This window comes from Notolepis coatsorum, assembly GCF_963971535.1.
Source record: "Notolepis coatsorum genome assembly, chromosome: 20".
In the NCBI taxonomy this organism is placed as follows: Eukaryota; Metazoa; Chordata; class Actinopteri; order Aulopiformes; family Paralepididae; genus Notolepis; species Notolepis coatsorum.
Genome location: NC_140184.1, coordinates 41830633 through 41858617, shown reverse-complemented (window position 1 = coordinate 41858617; position 27985 = coordinate 41830633). Strand labels below are relative to the sequence as shown.

Here is a 27985-nt window from a genome sequence, read left to right as displayed (position 1 = left end):
GACCCCGCCCGCCCGTTCATGTGCAATGCCGGATAACGTCGGAGACAGGATCGCTGTGGATATCTGGAATGGCGATCAAATAATTGGATTATTCTTTTTGCAGTACATCAGAGACCAGGTAAGGACTCTATATTACCAATCTTGCGTTGATCTGATATTTTTTCCCCCGCGATCGCTCTGTCTGTGTAGTGTGTGTGTGTGTGTTGTGTCCCGTTGGTCACATCACGGCACGGATGGGCGCCCCGCTCCAAGCCCCCTTTCATGCGTGCATGATAATACCGATAATCTAGCGTTGATTTCAGATTGATTGTTGATCCAAGCGAGGAATGGCAACGTGTTTAGTGAATTCCAATAAAACGCAGTTTTCGCGTCTTTTCCTGAGATTACTCAGAATCACTCAAACTATACTCATATTCACCACGGTATAAAAACGGAAATGTATGGATGAAAAAATTATCTGTTTTTTGCATGTTGACTGGAAGAAACTTACTGACAATCGAAAACGTTATTAGATCCATAGCTATAATATTTAATACGCTGGCACCGACGGCCCACAGTGCCCCCTGCTGACTGGCAATCAATGTGTTAAGCCCTAGCCCTATTTCCTCAAAATCCACCTAAAAATACATACCTGTATGTAGATGGAAGAATGCTCCACTTCTACAAGGCACATTTGCATGTTCCATTTGCAACGTAAAACATTTTCCCTTTAATTTTCACCATTTTTACGTTATTATTATTATTATTATTATTATTATTTTTTAAACATTGATCTTAACTGATCACTGTGACTTTATTGCTTTTATCGTTATATATGCCTATGTTTGTGTATAGCACTTTGAGCTACATGACATGTATGAAAGGTGCTTGCTTGCTTGCTTGCTTACTTGCTTACTTGCTTACTTGCTTACTTGCTTACTTGCTTACAGAGATACTGGCGTGCCAGCTTTGCTAGCCTGGGCAATCTCCCCGCATTGACTTTCCACCAGTCAGTCTGATTTTTATCTAGGGATGGGGAATGGCTTCTTTTAACCGTTAGCCGAGGTGGTCTGCCATATGCCAACCCGGCAAACTTCTAGTTAGCAACACAGCAGTGGTGACTCGCCAGTCCTCGTGATGTAGTGGCAAGTGATGGTAACATAGCTTTCGGGTCGTCAGGGCAGTCCAGCAGTCTGTCGTCAATGCAACCTTGCGAGCAGCGGTAACGTTAGCTAGCTGCGCAAGCAACTCTGAACTTTGCATCGGTGTAGCTCTTCTCAAGTACGCTGGCTCAAGCAGGTGTATAATTTGCCAAAATACTTCAAAATACTTCGCCATCAACCATACCGATCATGTCGTTTTCGATAAATGCGCAGACTGACTTGTCTTGGCATGCTTAATTTTGCAAGTTGCCATCGCTTATTTTCCAGACAGAGGTGGTTGCCTCCTCATCATAGTTGTAACTGAGGGGTACAATTCCCTGACTGTATTGATAAGTATGGTATCATTAAACCACTACCGCTTTATGTACTTTAATTACTGGCCATACAGTACATGATATATAAATATGATGAACACTTCCCACAATGAATCGGTTCCACACAAAGGTGTAATCAAGTATTTATTGCAGCAAAAGGTACATAATATACTTCTCTGTATTTTACTTTGGATGCGCTTATAAGGCAAAGGAATGTGCGTAGGCAAATCAATAATGAATGTCGATTCTCTGGTTACGCAGGAGGTAATTATACAACCTGAATCTTAGGGAATTATATCTATGGTACACTAGTAATATATAGCGGGAGATACTGGAAGGGTCCCCCCGGTTGTAAGCCAGCAGGGGTAGAGGATCTGTCGGTAGTAGAGAGTCTGGTCAACGATGACTAAGGAGACTCCAAGTACAGGAGACGGTGCAATAGTCTCTTGATCCACAGACGAATACAGCTGTTCTCCGTAGACTGTAGCTCCACAGTGAAGAAAGCTAGCCGGCCTCAGGCTCTCTGAGGCGCAGACTCGACTGGTCTCCTCACAGGGTAAATCCAACACGTGTAGGCGTCGGCGATTCTCCACTCCATAAATCACAGGACCAAAACAAATATAATCCAGCCGCAAAGGGCTATGTAGTCGTCGGGTAGATTAATCCAGTGTACATGTCCACACGGTTCTCGTCTAGGTCTCCTCGGGTGAAAGCGCCATGAAAGCAGCCCAGCCTGGATAAGCACTCTAGCTGATACGAGGAAGCGTTGGTGATGCTGGTCACTGTAGAACTTTAGCCGCACGATACACTATACACAAATAGACTATTACTGACTTAATAGAAATATGTCGCACTCGACGGTATAGCGCCAAACTGACAATTCAGTTATTAATTCGCACGCGGTCTCAATGCTCTATTTGGGGCCAAACAGGCCATACTTCACCGCACGGAGTATCGTGGGTGAGGCTTCAACTTATTGGGTAACTCTACTTCTGTATTCACCTGCGCCATATTTATATGCACGGCGAACAATCTAGTGCCAACCTCATTTCTGTCTCGTATCCCTGGGCAAGGCCGGGCTTGTACAGACATGTCTTGACGGTGACTTTGAACCTGACTCCGGAGGCATGGCTCTGGCGCCTGTGGACCGCTGTCCAATAGGAGAATGAAATATTATGGTCTGGGCTAAAGGGATATTCCGTGTATATGTACAAGGAATATACAAGGGATATCAAACGATATACAAATACTATGCAATATATATCAATCAATAAATATATATATTCGGTTTAATCTGATCCTTTGTAACAATAGTTATATTGCACCATCTATCTGTTCATTGAAACATGCTTTGAAACCATACACCATTCTACCGACAGCTACAATGTAATAGACACATTCTCATTGTACATTAGGGCTGTCCCCGACTAAGGATTTGGATGGTCGACTAGGATTGGCCAAAATTTGCCGTTAGTCGACTATTGGTTGACTTAAAAAAAAATATATATATATAATATTTTAAAACTTTTCTTTTTATTTTATTTTTTGTATCATTCCATTTGGGCTGTGGGGGGTGCTTAATGTCTGAAGGAGTCGACTGAAGGCTTCTTGTCCTCTGCAAAAGCATGCAATTGGTCCACTGATGGACACATCTGGATATTTGTTTAGTGTGTTCATTAGATGGGTGAAATCCTCTTTCAGTGCCTCTGTGCCTGTTTTCGTAGGCAGTTAGCCTCTGGTATGCGTGCCATTAGCGTTAGCCACACTTCTGGGCCTCTTTTCTTTTGGAAAAAATGATAAAAAATAAAATAAATGTGTATAATATGATTCGTAATGCATTATATTTTCAGACCTCTGGTCTCCGTGGAGACAAGAATATATCATTGACAATAAGAACAATCTGGAATATTCTGGGCTTATCGCTCGACTGCTCTGGGTCACTTAGAAATTTCCCGAAAATACTAGTAGTCATGAACCCTGGGTAGGAAGATCATTCTGGAACATAACAACAGTCTGTTAGTATATACTAGTGTATTCTACAACCTTCTAGAATATAATGCACCATTACAACGAAGGCCTGCAACTCTAACATTAACATCCGGTGTGTATAAGCATAAGCATATGATCAATTGACTGAAGTTTAATCAGGCCTTAATAAGACTTTAAAAAAAAAAATCAACCACACCTAAACGTATGAGCACAACAAGGTTATTCTAATAATTTAAATAATCACTCCACTGATGTAGAGATTGGCACATTGTAGCTCTAAAAGGCTCTGTTTTTCTCTTTTATCGAATTACTCAATTCTGTTCTAGTGGCTTCTCCACGTTGAGTTTTATTCTATCTCTCACTCCTTATTTTTATTTTATTTTTCTCTCTTTTATCTTACATTGTTCTTACCCATTGTTCTTCATATTAAGGTGTTCATGTTTCTCTACAATCATTTCCTTTTTTCTGATGTTTCCTACATAAGTTAGTAGAAGGTTCAAATGAATATATCGATGAAAGTGTATTATTCTTTTTTTTCATTTTTCATAATATTTCATTACGGTAAGGGAAGGCGCAAGACCAAAAGCGACATTCTATTGAATTAGAATGAAAATGTTAGATCCTATGGCAATTAGCATAGGAAGATTAGGATTACAAAGCTCAGTTTGGGCAATCCGGTGGCCTAAGGGAGGGAGTCATACGCGGAGGATGTGTTTTTGGAACACAGGCCTGTACGACTCTCTGGGTGAGGGGAAAAAAGGGGATTTTTATTTGTATATATATATGTTTTTAAGCTCGGCTCTCAACGGGACCTCAATAATTGGATGTACATCTATTGTAGCTTCGCACTCCAGAAGCATTACCAAAAACTACACAAAAACATGTATAGATTATGGCTAGTTTGAATATAATGATATGGAACACTGGTGGGATAAACAAACAACACAAACGCAAAAGCGTGCTCACACTGATGAAAAAAGAACATGTGGACGTGGCTCTACTAAGCGAAACGCACATTTTAGAGGAAGACATAGATACGTTAGCGGATAACACATATCATAATATTAGTCACTCTTCTTTTGGTACGAGAACTCGAGGTGTAGCCATAGTCGTCAGACGTAAGTTAAATATTGAATTAAAGGGGGTATGGTCGGATGCGGATGGGCGTATAACTATAGCTAGGATTGTACACAATAACAGGAAAATAGCGTTGGCAGCGGTATATGCCCCAAATTTGTACGAAGAGGGTTTCTTCACTACACTAACCGATGAAATGTTAAACCATCCCGATTACTCATTTATAATAGGTGCAGATTTTAATGCCATTTGGAATCCAAGGATGGACAAATCTTACCTCGCCTTTTCCAGCGAACAAAAAAATGCATCTAAAGCATTAAAGGATTGGTCAAAGATTACAGGTGTAAATGATTTATGGCGTTCACTTAATCCCACGACCCGAAAGTACTCTTGTCGATCGGCGAGACATAACACATTATCCAGAATTGATTATGTCTTTGCATCCCCGAGACTATTTGATAAATATGAAGTGGAAATGATACCCAATGCACTATCAGATCACTGTTATTTACTCCTAAAAGCAACATTTGGTATACTATCTTCCCGGGCCCCAAGATGGCGTTTTAATTCGATGCTGCTTAATAACAAGGAATTCATTACACAACTCAAAGAAGCTCTCATAGTATTCCTACGGGAGAATGCAAACTCGGTGCAAGACCCCAGAATAATATGGATGTCGGTAAAGGGTATGATCAAGGATTTCACTGATAGATTTTCCTCCATAATGCGCAAAAATCAATGCACAAAACTGTCTGAACTGGAAACGCTTTACTCAACGTTATTTAATTCTTTAAAATACAACAACTCAACTAGACTAGAAAATCAAGTTAACGTACTAAAAACAGAGATCAATGCCATATACAGACAACAATCGGAAATGCAAATACGCAGCACAAGACAACAGCAGTACTCCCAAGGTTCTAAACCTAGTCACCTATTAGCCATGCGATTAAGAATTAATGCAAAATTTGCAGATATAACTACCATTAGAGCACAACAAGTACTTGAAACAGACCCCAAAACAATAAACGATACATTCAAAGAATTCTACTCCGACTTATATAAATCAGAAACGACCTTCGATCAATACAAAATGGACACATATCTTAATCAAATTATTCTCCCTAAACTTTCAGAGGATGACGCTAAACAGTTAGAAACACCGATCACACTAGAGGAACTCAAGAAGGCCATATCCGAAATGCAAAATGGTAAGGCTCCTGGAAGAGACGGTATCCCATCAGAAATGTACCTTTCTTGTTGGGACATAATTGGACCCTTATTACTAAATATGATCTTATACTCAGTCAAGGAGGGGAGCTTCCATAAAAACGACAATATTGCACTCATTTCAGTCCTTCTCAAAAAAGACAAAGACCCCACCGAGTGCGGTAGTTACAGAGCCTTAAGCCTCCTCGGAACCGATGTCAAACTGTACTCTAAGGTATTAGCCATCAGATTACAAAAGCATATGACGTCTTTAGTTCATCCGGACCAAACTGGCTTCATAAGAGGTCGCCTGATCACTGATAACATAAGACGAATACTGCACGTACTAGATGCAGACAAGGACGACACCATACCTAAGGCGATGCTGTCCCTGGATGCTATGAAAGCCTTTGACAGGCTGGAATGGTCGTATCTATGGGCAGTATTAGAAAGGATGGGGTTAGGAAAAGGATTCATTGATATGATTAAAGTATTATACAAAGACCCATCGGCCATGATTACAACAGGTACATTCATCTCCGAAATCTTTCCGGTATCACGCTCAGCCAGACAGGGTTGCCCTCTTAGTCCCGGACTATTCGATCTATCATTAGAGCCTTTAGCACAATATATAAGACAATCCCAATCCATAGAACCAATCGTAATCAAGGGCACACAACATAAAATTAGTTTATATGGGGAAGACGTAATATTGTTCATGCAAAGCCCCAACACCACATTGCCTCATCTACTCAAGTTGATTGAGAACTTTGGTGATCTATCGGGATCTAAAATAAATTGGCCGAAGTCGGCTTTCCTTCCACTTAACACCCATGCAAAAAAAGATACAACCCTCCCAGGTGAGATACCTATGGTAAAACATTTTAGATGCTTGGGTGTGGAAATATTTCCCACCATAAGACAAACGGTGAAGCACAATTACACAAAAATACAGAACAAAATCAAAGACGACCTGGACAGGTGGGCAAAACTTAAAAACTCAGTACAGGCAAGGGTATCAATAGTTAAGATGGATGTACTACCTAGAATCAACTTCATCAGTTAAATGCTACCGTTACCCCCTCCAGAGGGTTACTGGAAAAGATTACACTCCTCCACATACAAATTTATTTGGAATAACAAACCACCACGTATAAAAAGATCCACCGCACAGAGAAATAAAGCAGACGGTGGCATGGCAGTTCCAGATTTTTTCCAATATTTTAAGGCGTACACATTAAGACCATTGACAATATGGTTTGATCCCCAAGCATTAGTATCCTGGAGAAAATTGGAAGAAAACATAGTAGCCCCACATAGACTGAAGGACATAGCACACACTAAACTACCAATCAAGCACTGTGAGCGGAAATTCGGCCCCATAATTACCCATGCGATCAGGATATGGCGTGAAACACACAAAAAATATCCTAACCCACAAAAATGGCACAATCACACTCCCTTATTCAATAACAATGCACTCTTAATTGAAAAACGTCCTATAAGATTCCCTATATGGGAAGAGCAAGGCATACACTCATTAGGGGATGTTTTTAACAACCAGGGTTTTTGTAGTTATGGAGAAATATGCACAAAATTTAATCTCACCGAGTCCACATGGCTTTTTTACATACAGTTACAGCTATGTTTGAAGTCTCACGGTGTTCCATTAGACATACCAGTTGAACACCACAGATACCACAAATTCTTCTATGAAAGAGAGACACCGAGAGGTTTTGTATCAGGTTTTTATTATCAATTACTAACGTCCTCATATGAAACCCTTCAACTAGACTCTGTCTGGAGGAGGGATATACCAGACCTGGAAAGTGACTTTGATTGGCAAGGAGCATGGGCAAATGTCCGTCTTACATCAAGGAACCCGGACCATCAACAAATCAATCTTAACTATATTCACAGGACATACTTGACTCCTATAAGACTGAACAGAATGGGTCTCAAACAAGACTCAAAATGCTCCCAATGTACAAATGGAGACGAAGGAACATTTATGCACATGTATTGGGACTGCCCACCAGTTAAGGCATTCTGGAAAGATGTGACCCATCAATTATCAAAACTCGTATCTTGGAATATACCAGTACACCCCTCTGTATTACTATTGAATGATGTTTTTGAGTTTGCAGTAAATCCACAGCTAAAGAGATTGGTTTTATCGGGTATCAACAGTAGCTAAAAAAAACTGATCGCATCACGCTGGTTTCAACCGGAAAAAATGTGCCGGAAGGTTTGGTTTCTTACATATCTCGATGTGATTTATCAAGAAATATCTACAGCAAGAATTCTGGGACTCAACGAATCCAAAATGTCAATGTGGTTAGAAGTGGTGGAGAGAATAAAAGCTAGCTTATAATGGTGGTGTCTGGTTAGGAGTGAGGGATAATGGAGGTACTATCCAAGGAGGGGTCCGGGAGGGGGGGGTTCGAGCTGGAGCATATGTGTGTAGGGTTTTAGATAATAGGTATTAGGAGTATATCCTGTATAAGACATTGGTACAATTGGTACAATCGTTGGATATACACTGTATACGGTAAAATATTATTATATACTTTTTTTTGTTTTCTGTTACTGTACTTGCATGTCATTTTAGTCACCTTAATTGTTAGTTTCATTATGCATTGTGTGTTGAGTACTGACTTTTAACAATTTTGTTTTGCAATAAAAAAAAAAAAAAAAAAAAATCAAATATTGATAAATGATGGTGTATATTGTATTGTGTGAGATGATGACTGAAAAAATAAACTACTACTACTACTACAAAAAAAAAAAAATATTCGACTAAGAGGTTGGCCAGTCGACTACGGCTCCTTTCGACCAATTAGTCGACTAATCGATTAATAGGGGTCGTCAGCCCTATTGTACATACATCACAACATTGTAACATATCATTGTTTGATAGTAGATCGAGTAAATGCCACATGTTAGAGTAAATCCTTAACGATCAATCAATCGATCTTCGATTAATTGTCAACATCCCTAGACTGGATGCAACTTGCAAAAGCCAAAGGAAACCTCGCTGGTCACGGGGAGACCTCGCTGGTCACGGGGAGACCTCGTTGGTCACAGGGAGACCCCGCTGGGGGAGACCTCGCTGGTCACGGGGAGACCTCGCTGGTCAGGGGGAGACCTCGTTGGTCACGGGGAGACCCCGCTGGGGGAGACCTTGCTGGTCACGGGGAGACCTCGCTGGGGGAGACCTCGCTGGTCACGGGGAGACCTCACTGGGGGAGACCTCACTGGTCACGGGGAGACCTGGCTGGTCACGGGGAGACCTCACTGGGGGAGACCTCGCTGGTCACGGGGAGACCTCACTGGGGGAGACCTCGCTGGTCACGGGGAGACCTCGCTGGTCACGGGGAGACCTCACTGGGGGAGACCTCACTGGTCACGGGGAGACCTCGCTGGGGGAGACCTCACTGGTCACGGAGCACCCAGGGCGGTTTCAGAGAAAACTGAAAATTCTACCCACATTTGGCACGTGACTGTGTTATGTGTTAATGTCAAGCCCTGCATTGCTTGCAAGATTCTAGGTTCAGAGAGTCGGAGCCTGAGTGTAATCTTCAAGTGTATGGTGCTCAGTTTTGGAAAGATTATCTAATGTGTGCTTTATAACGAATAATAAGACTGTAAAATCTGTGAAATATGACATTATGTGTGGGGTCTACCACCATTTCAATATTAGTTAGGATTTGGAATATCTTCTAGTGCATGGCAGGCATTACCCCTGCCCTTGGATATGTCTGTAGGCTAAATTGCAGGTAGGTTCCATCTTAACCGTCATTAAATGTTATGTATACGTTTCCATATCACAAAAATTGCTTTATCCCGAAGTAGATGATGCAGTGTTGCGGTTATGTCTTGAGGCTGGTGTAGGAGTCCGAGGCAGCCAATTGATTATGTAGCTTTTTACCAAAATGCATTAAGGTAAAGGTTGCGTCTTCTCATGTTGCATATTCTTTTAATTAGATATAAGACATTATTATATGGTGTGGCCCGTCTTTTTTCTATCCCACCTTTCATGAGACAACTGATAGCTGGATGGAGCAATATTCCCATGGTTTGGTGGTGCAGGCATAGTGGCAAAGGATAGCGCTCCACTTGATGAAATAGTTGTGGTTATGGTTGTGGCTATATTACCTACAAGCTAAGCTCCACAGAATTAACCACGTCATCAAAACATCACACCCCTGGCCCGGCATTCCAGCAGTCCTATTTACACAAGACGCTGGGGTGAACCCACTCTAGCAATGAGACTACCTCTGCTGGCGGCTTATTGCCGGAACAACAATGCCCCCCCATTCCGTGTCCGTACCTTTTATACACAACGGTGTGGCGCAACATTCTCGCCTTCAACAGGCTATGAAAAAGGGGCCACTGTGTGAAAGGCCTTTCAGTTATCAGCCAGATACCATCCAAGGCACCAGCTGCCTTGTTTTCTAAACCTTTTCAACTGTGAGCCTTTTATGCTTATTTTCTGTAGTCACCATGTTTTCTTTGATCACCATTTTGCTGTGTGTATGTGTATGGGTGCGCACACAATAGGCCTTCCACGGAATGTTTGTGTAGTTCTCTTTCTTCCAGTATGGCTGCCTGTAACCATTGGTAACAACTTTCAAAAGAAAATGCGCAATTTCTGTGCAGTGGCAGAGTAGCTAGAACACTGGATAAGCATGATATTAATAAGAACCAAAATAATAATGATGTTTTGTCGATATATTTCTCATATATCAACACATATCAACTGTTGTCTCATCCATTGCCATGTACAAAACAATGATTGCTATGTTACAGGCAGCCATGCTGGAAAAAAAATAACTACACAAATTATCCATGCAAGGCCTCTATTGAGTGTGTGAGACAGAAATAAAGTGTACCGAGGGCCTAGAGTAACTATTCTGGTTGCTGCCATCTCAGAGACAAACTCATACACAGCTTGTTTGAAGAGTGTGTGATTGTGTATGTGTGATTGTGTGCGTGCGCGTTGTGTGTGTGCATGTGCGTGTGCATGTACGTGTGTGTTCCCAGGCTGATTGCCAAGAATAAAAGGCGGGATGTGGCATGACGAAGCGGAAAGGAAATCTAGGCCACTTTCCCTAAGATTGGGCCTGTTGTCAATCTTAATTCTGTTCAAAACTCATCTCTTTGCGTGAGTGTGAGTCTGTCGGTCAGGGTTGGTGCTAATGGTATTACCATTCAGTTATTTTCACAAGATGAACGGTTTGCCAGTCTGTGTGTGCGTACCTCTTTGTGCGACGAGGTGAGCTGCTCCTCCAATGTGCTGCATCTTTCCAAGGCCACGCGCAGTCTCTCTCTTACCTTGAAACACAAAACAGATTGGTAATGCTGCATGGGTTGTGTAGAGAACGATTTAAAAAGTACAATCCGTACACTAGATAATGCTCCCATGAACATTTATTGGTGTAATATAGCAATCGGTATAACCTAGGGCTGTCTTAAATACTTCGAAGCTTCGTTCGATGGCACGAGCTTCGAACATTAAAAAAAAAAATCTTCTGAATACACGTTGTGTTGTGAAGGGCCAGATTAAACTGAGAATCTACCTTTATTGTTTGATATACTTTGTATATTATTTATATATATACACGGAATATCCCTTTACCTGCGTTCAAACCAGAGTAATATTCGCTCTCCTATTGGACAGCGCCCCCAGGCGCCAGCGCGCAAGCCCCCAACGGCAAGTTCAAAGACAAGTGCAGGCATGTCGGAACATGCCCGGAGTCAGCGTAGTGATACCAGACAAGGACTGAGGTTGGGACTAGATATTCACTTAAGTATAAATAGAGCGCAAGGTGCGCACAGCAGTAGTTCAATTCAGTTACGTTCAGTACCTTACCCACCTTCACCACGAGTCAACGTGCAGTGAAGTGAGCAACCTTGCGTCTAACAGAGCATTGAGAACCGCGTGCGAATAGAATGGTAAAAGTGTCAGAGTTTAATGAAGTAACGTTGAGTTCGACTTAATCTAATGTGAAGTAAATAGTCGATTTATTGTATATCGTGCAGCCATAGTTCGTTCGTGTGTAGCATTACCCAGCGGTTCGTCGTGTCTTTAGCTAGTGTACTTAACCAGGCTGTGTGGCCTAAATACGTCGCTCACACCCGAGGAGTCCTAGGCGGAGAACCGTTGGACATGTACACAGGAGAATCGGCGTCGGCGATTGCAGAACCATTACTGGTTGGATTATATTGATTTGGAACGTGGTACCCGGAGAAGAGCATCGTTGATTTCCACTATCGTTTGGGATTCAACCTCGTGAGGATTACAATTCGGGCCGGCCTCGTGGACGGAGGTTGGCTGGCTGTCATCAATGCTGTCGAGCATTTGGATTACAATTATTACTTTGCTGCTGATCAAGGGAGTTTACAAGGACCGACTCCTGTACCTGGAGTCTCTTTATTCCTCATTGAATCAGACGGAGTACCCGAACATTCCTCTACCCTCCAGGCCTTACACCACCGGAGGGAACCCATTGTCTCCAGTCGGTACCAGTGTTGCCCTATATAGTTGCTACTATACGACAGGTGGTGTCAACTTAGACCCATCGTAGGATTCCTGCTATTCTTAGTGACTCATGCTATTGACTGACTTTACGTATATTCTTCGCCATACAAGCGCGACCCTAATTCTCATTCTGTAACCTAACGTTGCCTAATAATAATAAATTACCCTCAAATACTATTTCTTTGTCAATGCCGTGTTCTTGTGGGTGTTCACCATCTATATTTGATGTACTGTCTGGCCAGTAATTAAAGTACATAACTAGCAGTGGTTTAATCTATCACAATCTTTAATACAGTCAGGGTTTTGTAACCCCTCAGTTACACGTTGGTTACCCATAACAGCGGTTGTTTGGCCCTGTTCTTCGATACATGTCATCCAGCAGTAAAACTCCTGTTTTTATACATAAACAGCTTGTTTTTAGTAATACTGTGCAATGTGCATGAGCATTACACTAGTGCAGGGGTAGGCAACCCTAGGCACGCGTGCCTGCAACATTTTTTTTTCCTCTTTTCTTTGAACTACTATAGTGAAATATTTTGCACTGTCGCATTTATCTTGTTGAAATCCTCCCACAGGTTCTTTTTACTACCACATATTTAATTGAGACCCTTTATTTGTTTATTATTTCAATTTAGCTGGAAATACATTGCTACATCATTCAGTAACATTTGCAGAGCCTTATAACAAAAACATTATTACGGTCACCATTGTGACCAGTGGGATTAATCAACAAATTTGATTATTTATTTTTCTATTTCATTGAACATTGCACATGTTAAAAGCCATTTTTTTACTCAAAATGTGAGTATTACCAAGTCAACTTGTGTTCTTAAAACAATGACAATAAACATAGTTTTATTAGGTTGAAATAATGTGGTTGTGTACTTATTTTTCTGTTAACTTATTATGGATTGAAAACTGAAAACCTGGTAACTTATTATTATTTATTTTTTTACAGTGTAGTCTTGCGATCAATCAAAACTTATTTACACGATATACCTCACATTCACCCTCCATTCACATCCTGGTGTTCTCCTGGTGTTCTCCATTAGGCCTGTAGGTGGAGCTATGACAGCACACGTACAGTACACACACCGATGGTGTGTGATGTGTCCAAAAATGAATGGGCAAATGTGAGTGAAATGGTCACACTGTATGCAGCTGTTTGTCTGCATTGCATCCTCCTCCCCCCAACTCAGATTTAGGGTTGATACAACCATCATAATAATATTGTTAATAATAACAATAACAATAATGATGTAATAATGTAAAAATTATCATTAACACTTTGATCGCCATGGGTTAAATTCATAATTGACCATCCCTCGCCATCTCTATTTGTCTATGGAGAAGTTCCCCTTCTTTGCAGGGCTATAACTTTTTAAATTCTATTGCTAAATTGCCATTATTATGGCCCATTCAATGTCCTATATGTATTGTTCAGGGTGTAGCAACGTTAAACTTTTTCATTCACATATTCATACTAAAATATGGTCTAAAGTATAAGTATGTTTTTATCGTTTTCTGCAGCTTTCTTCAGAACGTGATTTATAGCCCTAAATGCATTATATTGATGATCAAATACAGTTTGGTAGGAATCTGTGCGAGATAAAAAATGTCAACTGGATGTGCTTCTAGGAGTTACTACATATCATCGGATGATGACCGGATGGGCGGGGGATCGTTTATAATTCCGTGGGCAGCGTTAGATGATTCATCCAGAGTGGGTCATATGTTCATCATAGCAGTTTATATGGAACACGTTAGAATATAACGCTGAATCTTACCGTGGCTTCCTCGCACCGCTGGCAGATGAGCGTGGAACAGAATTTTTTCTATTATGGGATGGAGAAATGCCCGATCCATTTCCAGGTTGTATAATAGTATATACGTCCAAATCATGTTGTTTTTTTCGAGTTATTTGCACGGATCGATGTTCACTGTGTCAAGACGGAGTCTCTCTAACGATAGCGAGTGCCCGGACCACATATGGATGAGCACTACCGGTTCAAAGGGTCATTTCCGGTTGGCGATCTGCCGATCGGCCACCAGATGGCGCTCTTGAACCGCTAGAGAGTTGAGTGGAGCTTTGCAGTGTGTCTCAGGGCTCCGGTGGGGAAATATGATTTCGATCACAGATTTTTGAAATATTGACATCAAAGACGAGTTACGGCATCTTCGGCAGAATGAGCATGGCTAGGAATGACGTCTTAACTCGTCATCGGCGATCATAGTGTTAAAAAGACCTGATTATGAGAAAAAATATTGACGATGCATGGAATATTGTTGAGGCACACTAGTTACAACTATATTTCAAACAGGCACTCCATGTCAAAAAGGTTGCTGACCCCTGCACTAGTGACTAGAGGTTCCAGTAGTGGGCAGCTTGAATTGCCAGGTCCAAAAACCAACGCTTTAAGGAGATCTTTTATTTTTAGAGCATTAACTCTTTGGAATAACCTGCCTCAAAACCGCTGCTGCATTTACAGTAGATTCACTTTTTAAAATAATCTTAAATTGTATTTAACACTGTAAAGTATTTTGTTTTGTTTTGTTTGTTTTCTGTTTCTGTGCTTGCATGTAATTTTAGCCATCTTAACACTTTGAGTGCCACGGACGCGTTTTGTCGTTAGTTCATGCCGACTGTTGAATTCCACCAACGCTATATAGCGGTTGTTTGTCGTATTTTTTTTTATTAGCGATTTGAATTCATATTTCATCAATCGAGCCTCACGCTAGTGCTGCAGACTCTCTCCGAGCTCCATTAGGAAAATACCGCCCCCTATCGTATCTCCCTGTGGTACTGCACCCCATTGGATTAGACTGATGGTGGGGGGGGTCCAGTTTCCTCATTAAATTTTCCATCAAGCCATCTGAAGAGACCGAAGTGATCGCGGAGCCGCAAAACAACGTGGAATACATATTTACAGTACCCAGCGCTGAATCAATAAACGCGATCGATATTTGGAATGGCGATCAGGAATCCGTTTCGACAATGTTGACTGCAAACAAGTCATTGATAAGCGACGGGCAGATTAGACACATAGCCATAATTTAAGACATAGATTATGCGTTTAGAGCGCCATCATTGAAGTGGGTGGTGGCATTCAACGATAAATAGTGCACGCTACGCTGGCAATCAAAGTGTTAATTGTTAGTTTCATTATGCATTGTGTGTTGAGTACCAGTGTTGGGACTAACGCATGTTACAGTAACGCTGTTACTTTTGGCAGTAACTAGTACTCTAACGCATTACTTGTTAAATTCAGTAACTCCGTTACCGTTACTAAATGGTTCGTTACTGCGTTATTTGTATGTAGATTGGTAGCAAGCGATAGCGAGCAGTGCTGACTCATGTGTGCGGAGAGTGGGGAGACACGTTGTGGGCGTGTTTGTTTACACACTGCTACTACACTCGCGTCGCCAATAAACATAATAGTTTCAAGACATTGCGTCGGTCTGAGAGAAGAATCAAGCATCGGAAATACATTTGGACTGCAGTATTCTGTTGTGGATGGTTAAAACCTTTGTTTACATATTGTGGTGTGGATTAAAACATTCGTTTCTGGACCCGTTTTCTGCCTGGCTGAAATGAAGCTGGTGGGCTCGTTCAGAAGTTGAACACAGCTACAACCTCCACCACAAGTCTCTGTAAGTAAGCTAGCTAATGGCTAATGTATCCTTACACTACTGGCAAATATTTTCATATCTTAACCAACGTTGCAAGGCGCTTATAATGAAACGCTCCAACGGTGACATCAAGGCCATTCATTCAACCTAGCGTGCACTTATTTTCAACCTAAAACCTAAGCGTTCTCTCTCTCTCTCGCTCTCTCTCTCATTCTCATTGATTATGTTACCAGGAAGTTGCAATGCTGTGTGTGTGAGTGTGTGTGAGTGTGTGAGTGTGTGAGTGTGTGTGTGTGTGTGTGTGTGTGTGTGTGTGTGTGTGAGGGAGGGAGGCAGGAAGGGGTGGGGAGCAGAGCATGTGAGCAGAGCGGCGCGGGGAGTGGAGCGGGTGGTTTTGAAGTGAGCGGCAGAGTGGGTTTTAAAATGGGTCGACGCGACTTCCGGAGCGGGAGTTCTCCTCCGCTCCAAGCCGCTCCGGGCCGCTCAGTGCACATGGCACTGCGCGCAAAATCATAGCATGCTCGGTTTCTCCCAGACCAGTAGGCACCGGTCCACAATGCACCTGTCCTGTAAACAGAATTGTGCTTAAAAGAAATCCCACAACGTGAAAGCATGGCCGTGTTTGCTAAGTGTTTTCCGCTGCCGGTTTGATGTCAAGAAATCACTGCATGAGTTTGAAGCCTCAGACATTGGCTAAACTCGTGTTCTTGAAAGTGAACTCAAAGATAATGCAGCCGTAGGCAGTGGCACTGCATGGCAGATAAAGGCACAAGACATGAGCATTGTTTTATTTTGTTTAAAATACACAAAGTGACAAAAACGAATAGCCTATAGCCTACTTTATTGCAAAATGCAATAATTGGCCTGCCTAAAGTTAATGGCCCAAAGTTAGCAGCATTGCAGCGATGCTATTATTATTTTTAATTTCATATAGCCTATAGCCTATTTTGCTAAATGCAATAGGCCTGCCTAAAGTTAATGGCCCTAAGTTAGCAGCATTGCAGCGATGCTATTATTATTTTTAATTTCATACATAAGAATGTAGCATTCTGTTTTAGATTTTATACATTTATATAAATGTAGCCTCTATCTATGAAGCTTCTATCCCCAGGCCATCAGGCTGCTCAACGAACAATAAACACTATGCAACAACCATCAAATGCACACAGCACACACATCCACACGCACACATGCACTTTAAACAAACAACACACTGCAGCACCCACTCTCCACATTTTAGATCACAGAAACACACTTTATATTTATTGATAAAGGATTTGCACTACAACTCGTACACCTTACTGTAAATTGTACCTCATCCCATTTCTGCTTTGCACTATATAGTATTGTATATTAGTACATTGCATAGTATATTGTATGGTAACTCAGTTACTTCTAGTCTGCATCGAACATTGTACATATGTCTATACTGAACACTGGGACCTCTATTTTTACATGCTACTTTATTTTATTTCATACTTATCTTGTCTAGCACAGTCTCTGGAGCGTAACAGTAAGAAGCATTTTGTATAAAAGTATTCTGTACTTCTGTATGACAACTATTAAAGAAACTTGAACCTATATCCAACAGCACTTTTATATTGGTTGATTGTATTCGAGTTTTTCAAAGGCTATAGGAAACTTGCACATTGAGTATTTCGTTTGTGTTTTACTGTGAGACACTTTGTAGACAGTTATGTCGAGTTATATTTTTATAGGCATATTAGCTATGTGATTTCCTGAGTTCGTTTGATAACAAGCCTGTTGCATTAATTGTCTTCAGTGGCTAAGCCAAGGATTTATAGGCCTATTACGGCCTCCTCTGAGGCTCCGAATGTCATATTCGTAATTTTGTATCTGTCTTATGCTGCCCTGTCAGTGATATGTTCTACCGCCGATTGATTGGTTGATTAAATACTTTATTAACAGTATGCAAAAAGGTATAGGCCTACAGTGTAATTCAATTAGCTAAACGGATAATACAAGGTATATGCCCCGAGGGCTGTGCATAATTAGTTTTTTTTGTGGTTCTTCCATCACTGCGTTGAACGTCTTGGTGGTGCCCACTGGTGCAGTGGTAAATAAAAAAAATACCATACGGTATGTTCGGTTGATACATTTAAACTGGGTCTGTTTTCATTATTCTATGATATTTTAAATAACAAAATGAAGAATTTCCAAAAAATTGGATTTCCTGAAGGCCTTCGTTTCAGACCGCATGTTGCTGCGGTCTGAAACGAAGGCCTTCAGGAAATCCAATGTGTTATTAGCCAATTTCAGGAAAACAGCACTTTCTTTTATTTCCCCCGCTGTAATTTTTTTCTGCTGAGCGGGGTGGAGCGGGGAGCGCTTGATGCCAAATGAAGTTGAGCGCTGAGCGGCGTGGCGGCGGGATCAACATGAGCGTTTAGCGGAGCGGAACAAGTCAAGAGCGAAGAGCGGATTTCTCGGCCGCGCCGCTCCGCTCACATGCTCTGGTGGGGAGTGAGGAAGAAAGAGGGGGAGAATGAGAGACAGAGAGTAAGAGACATACTAGGAGAGAGAGAGAGAGATTAGTGGAAACTGTGAAGTTGATCAACAGATGTAAGAATCTGTAAGGGCAGATACAAGGGAGCAATAAAAAAATGTTAAGTAACTAAATAGTTACTTTTCACAGTAACGCATTACTTTTGGGTGTAAGTAACTAGTAAAGTAACTGAGTTACTTTTGAAATGAAGTAACTAGTAAAGTAACTGAGTTACTATTTTTCAGTAACTAGCACAACACTTGAGTACTGACAATTTTGTTTTGCAATAATAATAGTTTGTATGTTTTTTTTGTGTGGACCCCAGGAAGACTAGCTGGTTGCTATGGCACCAGCTAATGGGGATCCGTAATCAAATCAAATCAAATGTCCCAGGCTGCCAGATTTTAAGATCACCTACAAAGATCAAATCACCTATCCACCAAACTCACACACACAAACAATTAATTCTCCTAAACCACTTACCAAGCAAACACACATAATTCCCCTCAACCAATTCAGAGAGACAAACACCAACACACATAGGTGCGTACCTTCTCATCGAGGGCTTTGTGGTGTTCGAAGAGGGACTTGAGTGCTTTGAGGACCTCCACTTCGCTGGAGACGCCTGCTGGTGACTGGGCCTGTCTCTTCACCACAGTCATCCTCAGGCTGCGCTCGTGGCGGGACACCAGGCACTCCAGGTGCTCCAGCAAGAGCTGCCATTAAGAGACGGTGTTAAAGATAGGGATACATGATATATTGCTAAACAAGCGGCATCAGCCAATACAGGCTATAAAAAGCATAATCAGCATCTATCCCGACATTATTTTTGTAGGCGACATTTGGCCAATTGTAAGTTATGGGACCTTTATACAGGTATTTTGCTTAATGCAAATATATTTCATCTACATTTCAGAAACAAATGGATTTCAGTCATTTCTACATTAATTACAAGGAATGTTGTAACTTCCTCAACACCTGTGAACTAGGGATGAGAATAAAGGTTATTTGGGGGGGGGGCGACTATCTGTTGTCATTAACCGGTTAAAACATTTATTTTGGGCAATTCTAAGTCAATGCTGAGCAAAACACGGGAAACAGCCATAAAAACGCAGGAACAGCAATGCCTGCCATCACATTCTCAGAGACTCACATTATTCTCAGAGACAACCAGCCCGACGTATTAGGCCTATTCACTCATCATCACTATAGCTTTCTTTATGTAACTTTGAAAGGGCGGCCGGGTAGCGCAGCGGACTAAGCGTCTGTCTACCACCGCAGAGACACTGGTATCGAATCCAGCTGTCAGCGGTGCCTCCGGCTTGGCCGGTCGTCATACTGACTCAATTGGCAGTGTCAGCGGGAGGGAAGCCGGTGGGTGGTAATCTGGTCGTTGTAAACAGCGACTCCTACAGGTCGGTCAGGGCGCCTGCAGCGAGGAAGGGATCTGGGTGAGGTAGTGTGCCCTCCCACGCATTACACTCACCCAATGAGAGTCCTCGCTGCCAGGTGAAAAGAGGCTGCTGGCTGTCTCCTATGTATCGGAGGAAGCATGTGATAGACTTCAGGGCTCCCTAGACCGGCAAGTAGGGGGCAAATGCATGCAACGACCAGGAAGGGGAGGGGGGAATTGGCATAACGACTAAAATTGGGATGGGAGGAAAATACAAGAAAATGCACCGATGTGAAAATTGTGGCCGATACCGATAACAGATATTAATATTGCTGTTCTGGCCGATACCGATATTTACCGATGTCGATATCTCTGTATAGAAAACACTTTTATGATAATCAAATAAAGGGCGGCTACGTGGCGTAGTGGGCAAGGCACTCGCCACAAAATGCTGGAGACGCTGGGCTCGTCAGTTCGAGCCCAGCGCTCCACATTTGCTTTCAGTTTAGCTGGTCGTCCGTACTAATACACATTGGCCGTATTAGGGGGTGGGAAACTGATGGGTGGGGATCGGGCGTTGTGGACAGCGACTCCTACAGGTCGGTTGGTGCGCCTGCGCAGTAGAATCAGGAAGTGTCGGGGGCAGCGTGAGCGTCCCACGCGTTACTCCTCGCCACTGAGAGATCGAGCTGCGCAGGTGAAAAGATGCGACTGCTGTTACCTCAAGTACCGGAGGGGACTTGTGCTATGCATGACTTAGTCCACATTGCAGCCGGCTTGTGGGAGGCAAGAAACAGCGTCCGTGACAGGGGAGGGTTGAATTGGATGATACGAAATTGGGATGGGAGAAAAATATATAGAAAATGGGAGAAAAAGTGGATAAAAAAAATGATAATCAAATAAAGAGCTATTTTCCAAAACGCATTTTTTTTTTTTTTTTTTACTTATTTTCAGAAATGACTGATATTTTTTAAACTATTTAAGGCCAAAACATGTAAAAAGAAAAGAAAACTGCCATATCGGCCGATATTATATGGGCGGCCGATATATCGTGCATCACTAGTTACGGGATGTGATTTGTTGGTGAAAGAAAGCGTTTGAAACACTTGTATGACTGAGCAAATGAAGTGTGGCAAAACAGGGATGACAGCTAGTCTACTTGTCAAGAAAAGTGTAGAGGGTACGCTAATGCACTTGCTGTGGTACTACGGTCCGCTTGTTAAACCATTTTGGTTTGACATTGCTGAGGACCTGTCAGTTTCTCTTCAAATTGATATTAAGCCTCGTCCTGTAACTTGTATATTGGGCGTAAAAATGGTCACTGCTCAAGCAAAAGTTTCAGTATTGTAGCACTGGCCTTTTTAGCAGCCAAACTGATTATTTTATTGAACTGGAAAGAACGCAAACCAAACTGCTTCAATTTCGAGAACTGGCGCAAGGACTTCAAGGACTTGTTATCAATGGAACAGGCTGCTCTAACTCTTCAAGAGTGATAGGCCCGATGGCCTTCAAGGTCCCTGGAACTTTATTAGATCATATCTTGAATACGTTTGTGTACTACTGAACCTTTGTAATATTCTGCAACCCCACTCACCCCCCATATTTAGTTTTGTGTTGGTCTTATCATGTTTGTATTGTCTTGTTAGGTATTATAAAAAATAAATACAAATAAAATGTAAATAAAAACCTTTAATTGGAACGAAAAGAAGAGTGTAGGCTAAGCACACATTTTTTTTTCTTCCACTTTTTCTCCTTATTTTTCTATTTTTCTCCCATCCCAATTTCGCCTCGCCAATTCTCCCTTCAATTCTCCCCTCCCCTGTCTCGAACTGCAGTGAGGACCAAGCCTTGCATCACGTGTCCCTTCACCAATTCTCCCTTCAATTCTCCCCTCCCCTGTCTCGAACTGCAGTGAGGACCAAGCCTTGCATCACGTGTCCCCTCCGGTACACGAGGAGGCAGCTGTCGCATCTTTTCACCTGTACAGCGCGATCTCTCGGTGGCGAGGAGTAACGCGTGGGAGGCTCACGCTGCCCCCGTTACTTCCTGATTCTGCTGTACAGGCGCACCAACCGACCTGTAGGCGTCGCTGTCCACAACGTCTGCACACGGCGAGCGACCGACGTCGCCTGGCGATGTGATAGTCTGTCGCTCAACGACAATCGCCTGGCCCCCCACACCAGAGCCGACCGTTCAGGTATAATAATGTGTCGCTCTGTCTAGCTGGGGGTGTGGTTACTTGTTTCCCCCCCGGAGGGAGATATAAGAGGACGGACCGGATGTTAGTTTGTTGTGACGCTAGCGTATTAGCAGGTAGCGGTGTTGTGCTTTACGAGGGAATATTAACCTGTAAAACCCATATTGAGCTGGAATTAAACCACCATATATACGAATACAACCTCTCCTCATTCTTCCTGACATTACTGCATGACTGATCGCTACAATACGTTCACTACCACCGATTGGACAAGTATTATGCACCTGCTGAGAGAGAATGTTTTTTCACTGAAGACGGCGCAAACTTCTGTTCTCAACCATCGTTTTCTTTGGACAATAAACCGTATAAACTACATCAGCTGCAGCCTGGACATTAAACTCTGTCAACACCCACAACTTCTTTTGTTACCCGAGTATAAAAACACTAGTAGGTGCATCGTGGCGCATTGTTAAATTAGTTAATGACAAGCGGCCACTATAGCTTCTCCAACTAACGTTATTTATTTAAATTGTTCCTGTTAATAATAATGAACATAAGTAGCATGGTAATAATACGTAGGTTATTGATCAATGATGTATTGATAAATTAATGGTGTACAAATGATACACAAGTAGAAGTCATGTTATTTCATCATTGTCCTTGCTGTGGCCTGCCGTCGCCTCAAAAAATAGGATCGAGGCGATTTTTAGCCAGGCGACAGAAATAGCTGCGCGACCTTAGCTTCAAAATCTCCTGCCGTGTGGGTTCTCTCATTCATAACAATGGAGGCGATACAATTCTGTCGGTCAGCTCGCAAAAAAAGTCGGTCGCCTGGCGTGGGCGGCTACGTGGCGTAGTGGGCAAGGCGCTCGCCACGAATGCAGAGACGCTGGGCTCGCCTGTTCGAGCCCAGCGCTCCACATTGCTTTCAGTTTAGCTGGTCGTTCATACTAATACACATTGGCCGTATTAGGGGGTGGGAAACTGATGGGTGGGGATCGGGCGTTGTGGACAGCGACTCCTACAGGTCGGTTGGTGCGCCTGCGCAGTAGAATCAGGAAGTGTCGGGGGCAGCGTGAGCCTCCCACGCGTTACTCCTCGTCACTGAGAGATCGAGCTGCGCAGGTGAAAAGATGCGACTGCTGTTACCTCAAGTACCGGAGGGGACTTGTGCTATGTATGACTTAGTCCACATTGCAGCCGGCTTGTGGGAGGCACGAAACAGCGTTCGTGACAGGGGAGGGTTGAATTGGATGATACGAAATTGGGATGGGAGAAAATATAGAAAATGGGAGAAAAAGTGGACAAAAAAAATAATAATCGGTCGCCTGGCTAAAATCGCCCGCCGTGTGCGGAGCCCTTTAGCCGCCCCTAAGCACACATTGCTCAAGGAAACAATGCCACTGAACCAAAATAATAATGCTGGAGGAATGGCGAGAGACAACTGACTGTTTCACATACTATAGACCTGTTTATGAAACATGACAGCGTTTGTCACATTCTATACATATTCTATATTCAGAGTGCAAACTGGTAGATCAATATTATTCCCATCAATTATATCTGGGCAAAAACACACCTGAGATGAAACCACAAAATATAGTGCAGGGCAACGTCAGCCAGCCTACCTGAGGAATAGCATGTGCCATGGCTTCCACAAACATCCGTGCACAGTTCCCAAACAATCCAACAAATAAAATATTGGAATGATTTGATTGTGTCGTTTTTGTAGTAAAGAAAATATTGTCATTTTTTATTCCTCCCTCTCATTTAATGCACATATAAAAAATGTCACCAAAATTGCATTCTTCCATCTTCGTAATATCGCAAAAATACGCCCCATTTTAACTCTGGCTGATGCTGAAACCCTGATTCATGCTTTTGTCTCATCACGTCTGGACTACTGTAATGCACTTTTTTCAGGCTTACCTAATTCAGCATCAAAAATCTTCAACTTGTGCAAAATGCGGCTGCACGGATACTAACTAGAACTAGAAAATTTGATCACATCACACCAGTTTTGTCCGCCCTACATTGGCTTCCTATCCAAGCCCGCTCTGACTTTAAAGTGCTACTCCTCACCTACAAAATTTTAAATGGGCTTGCACCGCTCTATCTATCTGATCTCATCTCCCGATACTCGCCCGCTCGTGCTCTGCGCTCACAAAATGCGGGGCTTCTATCGACCCCTAGGGTTAAAAAGAAATCCGCCGGCCACAGAGCCTTTGTCTACCGCGCTCCCTACCTGTGGAACAAATTACCTGCCATCATCAGGGGCGCCTGCTCTGTCGAAGCTTTTAAATCCCTGCTTAAGACTCATCTTTTCTCTCTCTCCTTCAACCTACCTTGATCTCACCTGGTCGGGGACTGACCTTTAGATTAATCTGTGTAGTTTAGTTATGGTACAGGGTACTACATGGTACCACAGAGTACTACTTGGTACTGCATGGCATTACAGGGTACTACATGGCTTACATAGCTCTACATGGCACCACAGGGTACTACATGGCACTACAGGGTACTACAGGGCACTACGGGGTACTACATGGCACTATGGGGTACTATAGGGTACTACATGGCACTACGGGGTACTACATGGCACTACAGGGTACTACATGTCTGCTCCTTTGCAGCACCACAAACATGGGAACTCTCTAACTCTTCCCCCCCCCCCCCCTCTCCCCCCCCTCCCTCCCCCTTCTCTCTGAGTACCCGTCTCCTGGCGCTGACCAAGGTGATGGATGCCTCGGGGTCTTGGCCAAGCTTGTAGTGACTGCTCTACATGCACCTCCGAGGCATTGGATCAGTTATTCACCGCCGTCTGTCCGTGGTCCTGTCAACTGATTAACAGACTGTTAACAGATTAACAGTCAACGCGGTTTCATTGCTGGGTTAAGTACTTCTATTCTATTCACATAATACGCTTACTTCATATATCTACTCCATTCACATATATGCCTACCACTTGTATCTATTGCTATGTCCGCCTACTACAATCTCATGAGCTGTCTAACGCCTGTCCCGTCTCCCTGTCTTCCTATGACTTGCTGTCCTGGAGTGTTGACCGGAGTGTTGGACGTCCCGTGACGAAGGCCGGGAGATTGCGACCCCCTCTGCGTGCCCCCCTGTCTTCGGAGGTCTTGTAGTGGTGACCGGAGTGCCGGATGTCCCGCGATGATGTCGGGGAGTTCGCGACCCTCTCTGCGCCACCCCCCTTCCCCCTGTCTCCGGCTGTCCCTGAGCAACGACCGGAGTGTTGAATGTCCCGTGACTAAGACGGGGAGGACGTGACCCTCTTGCGCCGCCCCTGTGCCTCAAATAGATCCGCTATCAACTCTATCTTTAATCTTTCAAAATGTTCAGTTGCTATCGCTATTAGCTCTATCTTTAATTTTTCAAAATGTACAGTTGCTATTGCATGCACTCATCTGTGTTTCACCACACACATGAGTGCATGCTTACCAACTGTCCGTCTGCAACACTACTATCACCGACATCTAAGAAGGGAGATCCCCCCTTGAACGGCCCTTCTAAGGTTTCTCTCCTCCACATTGCCTGTGGAGCTTTTTTTCCCTATTGTTAGGTTTTAGTGAGTTTTTCCTTACCTTCGCGTGGGGTATGTCTGGGAGTGCTTGCATTCTTTCATTTATTTGCATTCATCTAAAAAATGTTTGGACCCTATGGTGTTCTTGTTCTGTTCTTGACTTATTGTTATGTTGTCTTCTTGACTTGTTTAAAGAAGACCTGTACGGCCCATGGGGACATTAACGTGTGTTGTCGGGCCCTATAAATAAATTTGATTTGATTTGATTTGATTGTATGCAGCATAGACTATATAATAATACCATAGTTACTAGGTTTAGTATATGTGTCGCACAGCAGTTGATATAGATATCCAAGGGTTAGTGGACAGTCCCAATATTGATGGGCTCGAACTGGCTGCTGGAAAGCCTGGTGCTTCTACTGCTAGTTCTCATTGCTCCCTTGTGTGTTAACTTTTTTTTTTTTTAACACATTGGTCCTATGAAATAAATACATAATATCCAAATGGAACTGTTATGAATATCTGGTTCATTTAAAATAAGTGGTTAGCCAGCAAATCTGTTATCTGTGCAACTCCCTACATGATACCACTTCATTATGCATGTTTCAAACAACCAGTATCGGCGAATATGAGTAGGACTAGAGGTGAAAATAGAGGTTCAATTGTATATTCATAATAAAAGATAAACTATTAAATAACTTTAAAATGTCCTCCAGAACTGCACCAGGTTACAGGACCTTCTCTCACTCAAACAAATAAGAAAGTGTTCCAGGTTATTGTATCAAAACATTAGAATGTTTCATTAAGTTTCAATATATACTCTTATCATTTGGCACTAAAAGCTAAACATTGTCACCGGTATCATGGCTGTCCGCATTGTCATTAATTGCATGCATGTGTGGGAGAGGTTGATCAGTTAGCCACGTTAGCATGAGCTAGCAGTTAACACAAGCTAGGTTAGATGGAAAGTTGGAAACAACAATATAACGTTACTGGTGAAAAAGTGATTTACCTTTGCCAACTTGCTGTACTTTGCTTGCAGGTCTGCAGCCATTATTGCTGGATTATGAATAGTCCCAACTTTAGCCAAGGTAACGTTAGCTAAAACTAGCTTTTCAGCTAGCGCTTCAGCTAATGCTAATAACACCAGTAAGCAAACACATCAGAGCTCCCCGTCACACCGCTCTGTCGGGACGATGGCATTTAAGAAAGTATCTGCTGTTAAAATGACAAACAGCATTGACACTTTAATTCACGGTCGATTAAAAACACGTTTGTTTTATAATGCTCACTCTCAGTAGGAGGATACCGCACGTGTTGTTTATAAATCACGTCATATGGTATCGGAGCGCAGAATTAGAGGGTACTCGCCGATACCAGCATTTTAGGCAGTATCGGAGGCATTTCCGATACTGGTATCGGTATCGGAACAACTCTAATTAGATCCCCACATGGGGCATCATTGGAAAGCCACACTCATTGGCTACAAGTTCCTACAACCCTGTCCAAAACCTTTCGAGATCGCCAAATGATTGACGGAGCTAGAGCCCCGGGAGTGGTAATGTGTACTTTGGCGCACGCCTCACATATCGGCATGTAACTCGAGAACCGCTGAACGGATTGTGTTGCCTGAAACGGCAATCGACAGGCAACAAATAGGGCTTTACTTCTATATACATTGTATTAAAATAAATGCACACCCGAGCCGCTAGAGGTCGGCAAAGTGGCCCATCGCGAATCATCCTCAAGAGGGCCCACATGTGGATTGGATGTTAATTAATGTTGTGTTTCTTTTTCAAATGTAGCCAAGGGTAAAGACCTTAACCCTATCAAAACAGCAGTCAAAGTGTATATTTTCATTTTTACCAATGTTTTTAAGATTTACCGAAAATAAGAATTGAGAAAGAAATCTCTTATCGTAAAACTGTGAGGAAATGACAGAATCCAGATTTAACATTGCCATTGGAAAGAGGAGCCATAATAAGCCATAATAAGGTCAAGTTCAAGGTCAAATATGAATTTATAATTAAAATGTATTATAATTTATTACTGTATCTACAAAGCCTTCTGTTTAAGCATCTTCCCTTTATTTATTTGCTTAGATTTCGATGTAGATAGATCACAAGAAGGTGCTGAATGAGCTCAGTGAGCGAGCTCGGTTCCAGCACAATTGTAACATGGTGTTATTCAGCGGCACAGATGCAAAAAAAATCATAATTTATATTCTCCTTTTTTTCATTACAATTTACTCAAGCAGCAACAGACACAATATATATATATATATATATATATATATATATATATATATATATATATATATATATATATATAAACAGACACTGGGAATACATACCCCCAGGTCCCTAGATGTTCCTAGATACCAAGAACATGCAAATTGACATTGTAGAAGTGGAGCAATCTTCCATTTACTTAGGCATGT

General features: G+C 42.5%; 1 protein-coding gene across 15 annotated transcripts in view; it reads right to left on the bottom strand.

The window, feature by feature from the left end:
- Positions 1-27985, bottom strand: part of ppfia1 (PTPRF interacting protein alpha 1) — a 150898-nt gene that overhangs the window by 49733 nt on the left and 73180 nt on the right. For all 15 annotated transcript variants that reach the window (XM_084337818.1, XM_084337827.1, XM_084337825.1 and 12 more), the window contains exons 4-5: positions 18963-19127; positions 10994-11068 (exon numbers count right to left, since the gene is read on the bottom strand). In XM_084337818.1, coding sequence (XP_084193944.1) covers positions 10994-11068; positions 18963-19127 — 240 coding nt within the window. The remainder of the gene's footprint in view (positions 1-10993; positions 11069-18962; positions 19128-27985) is intronic.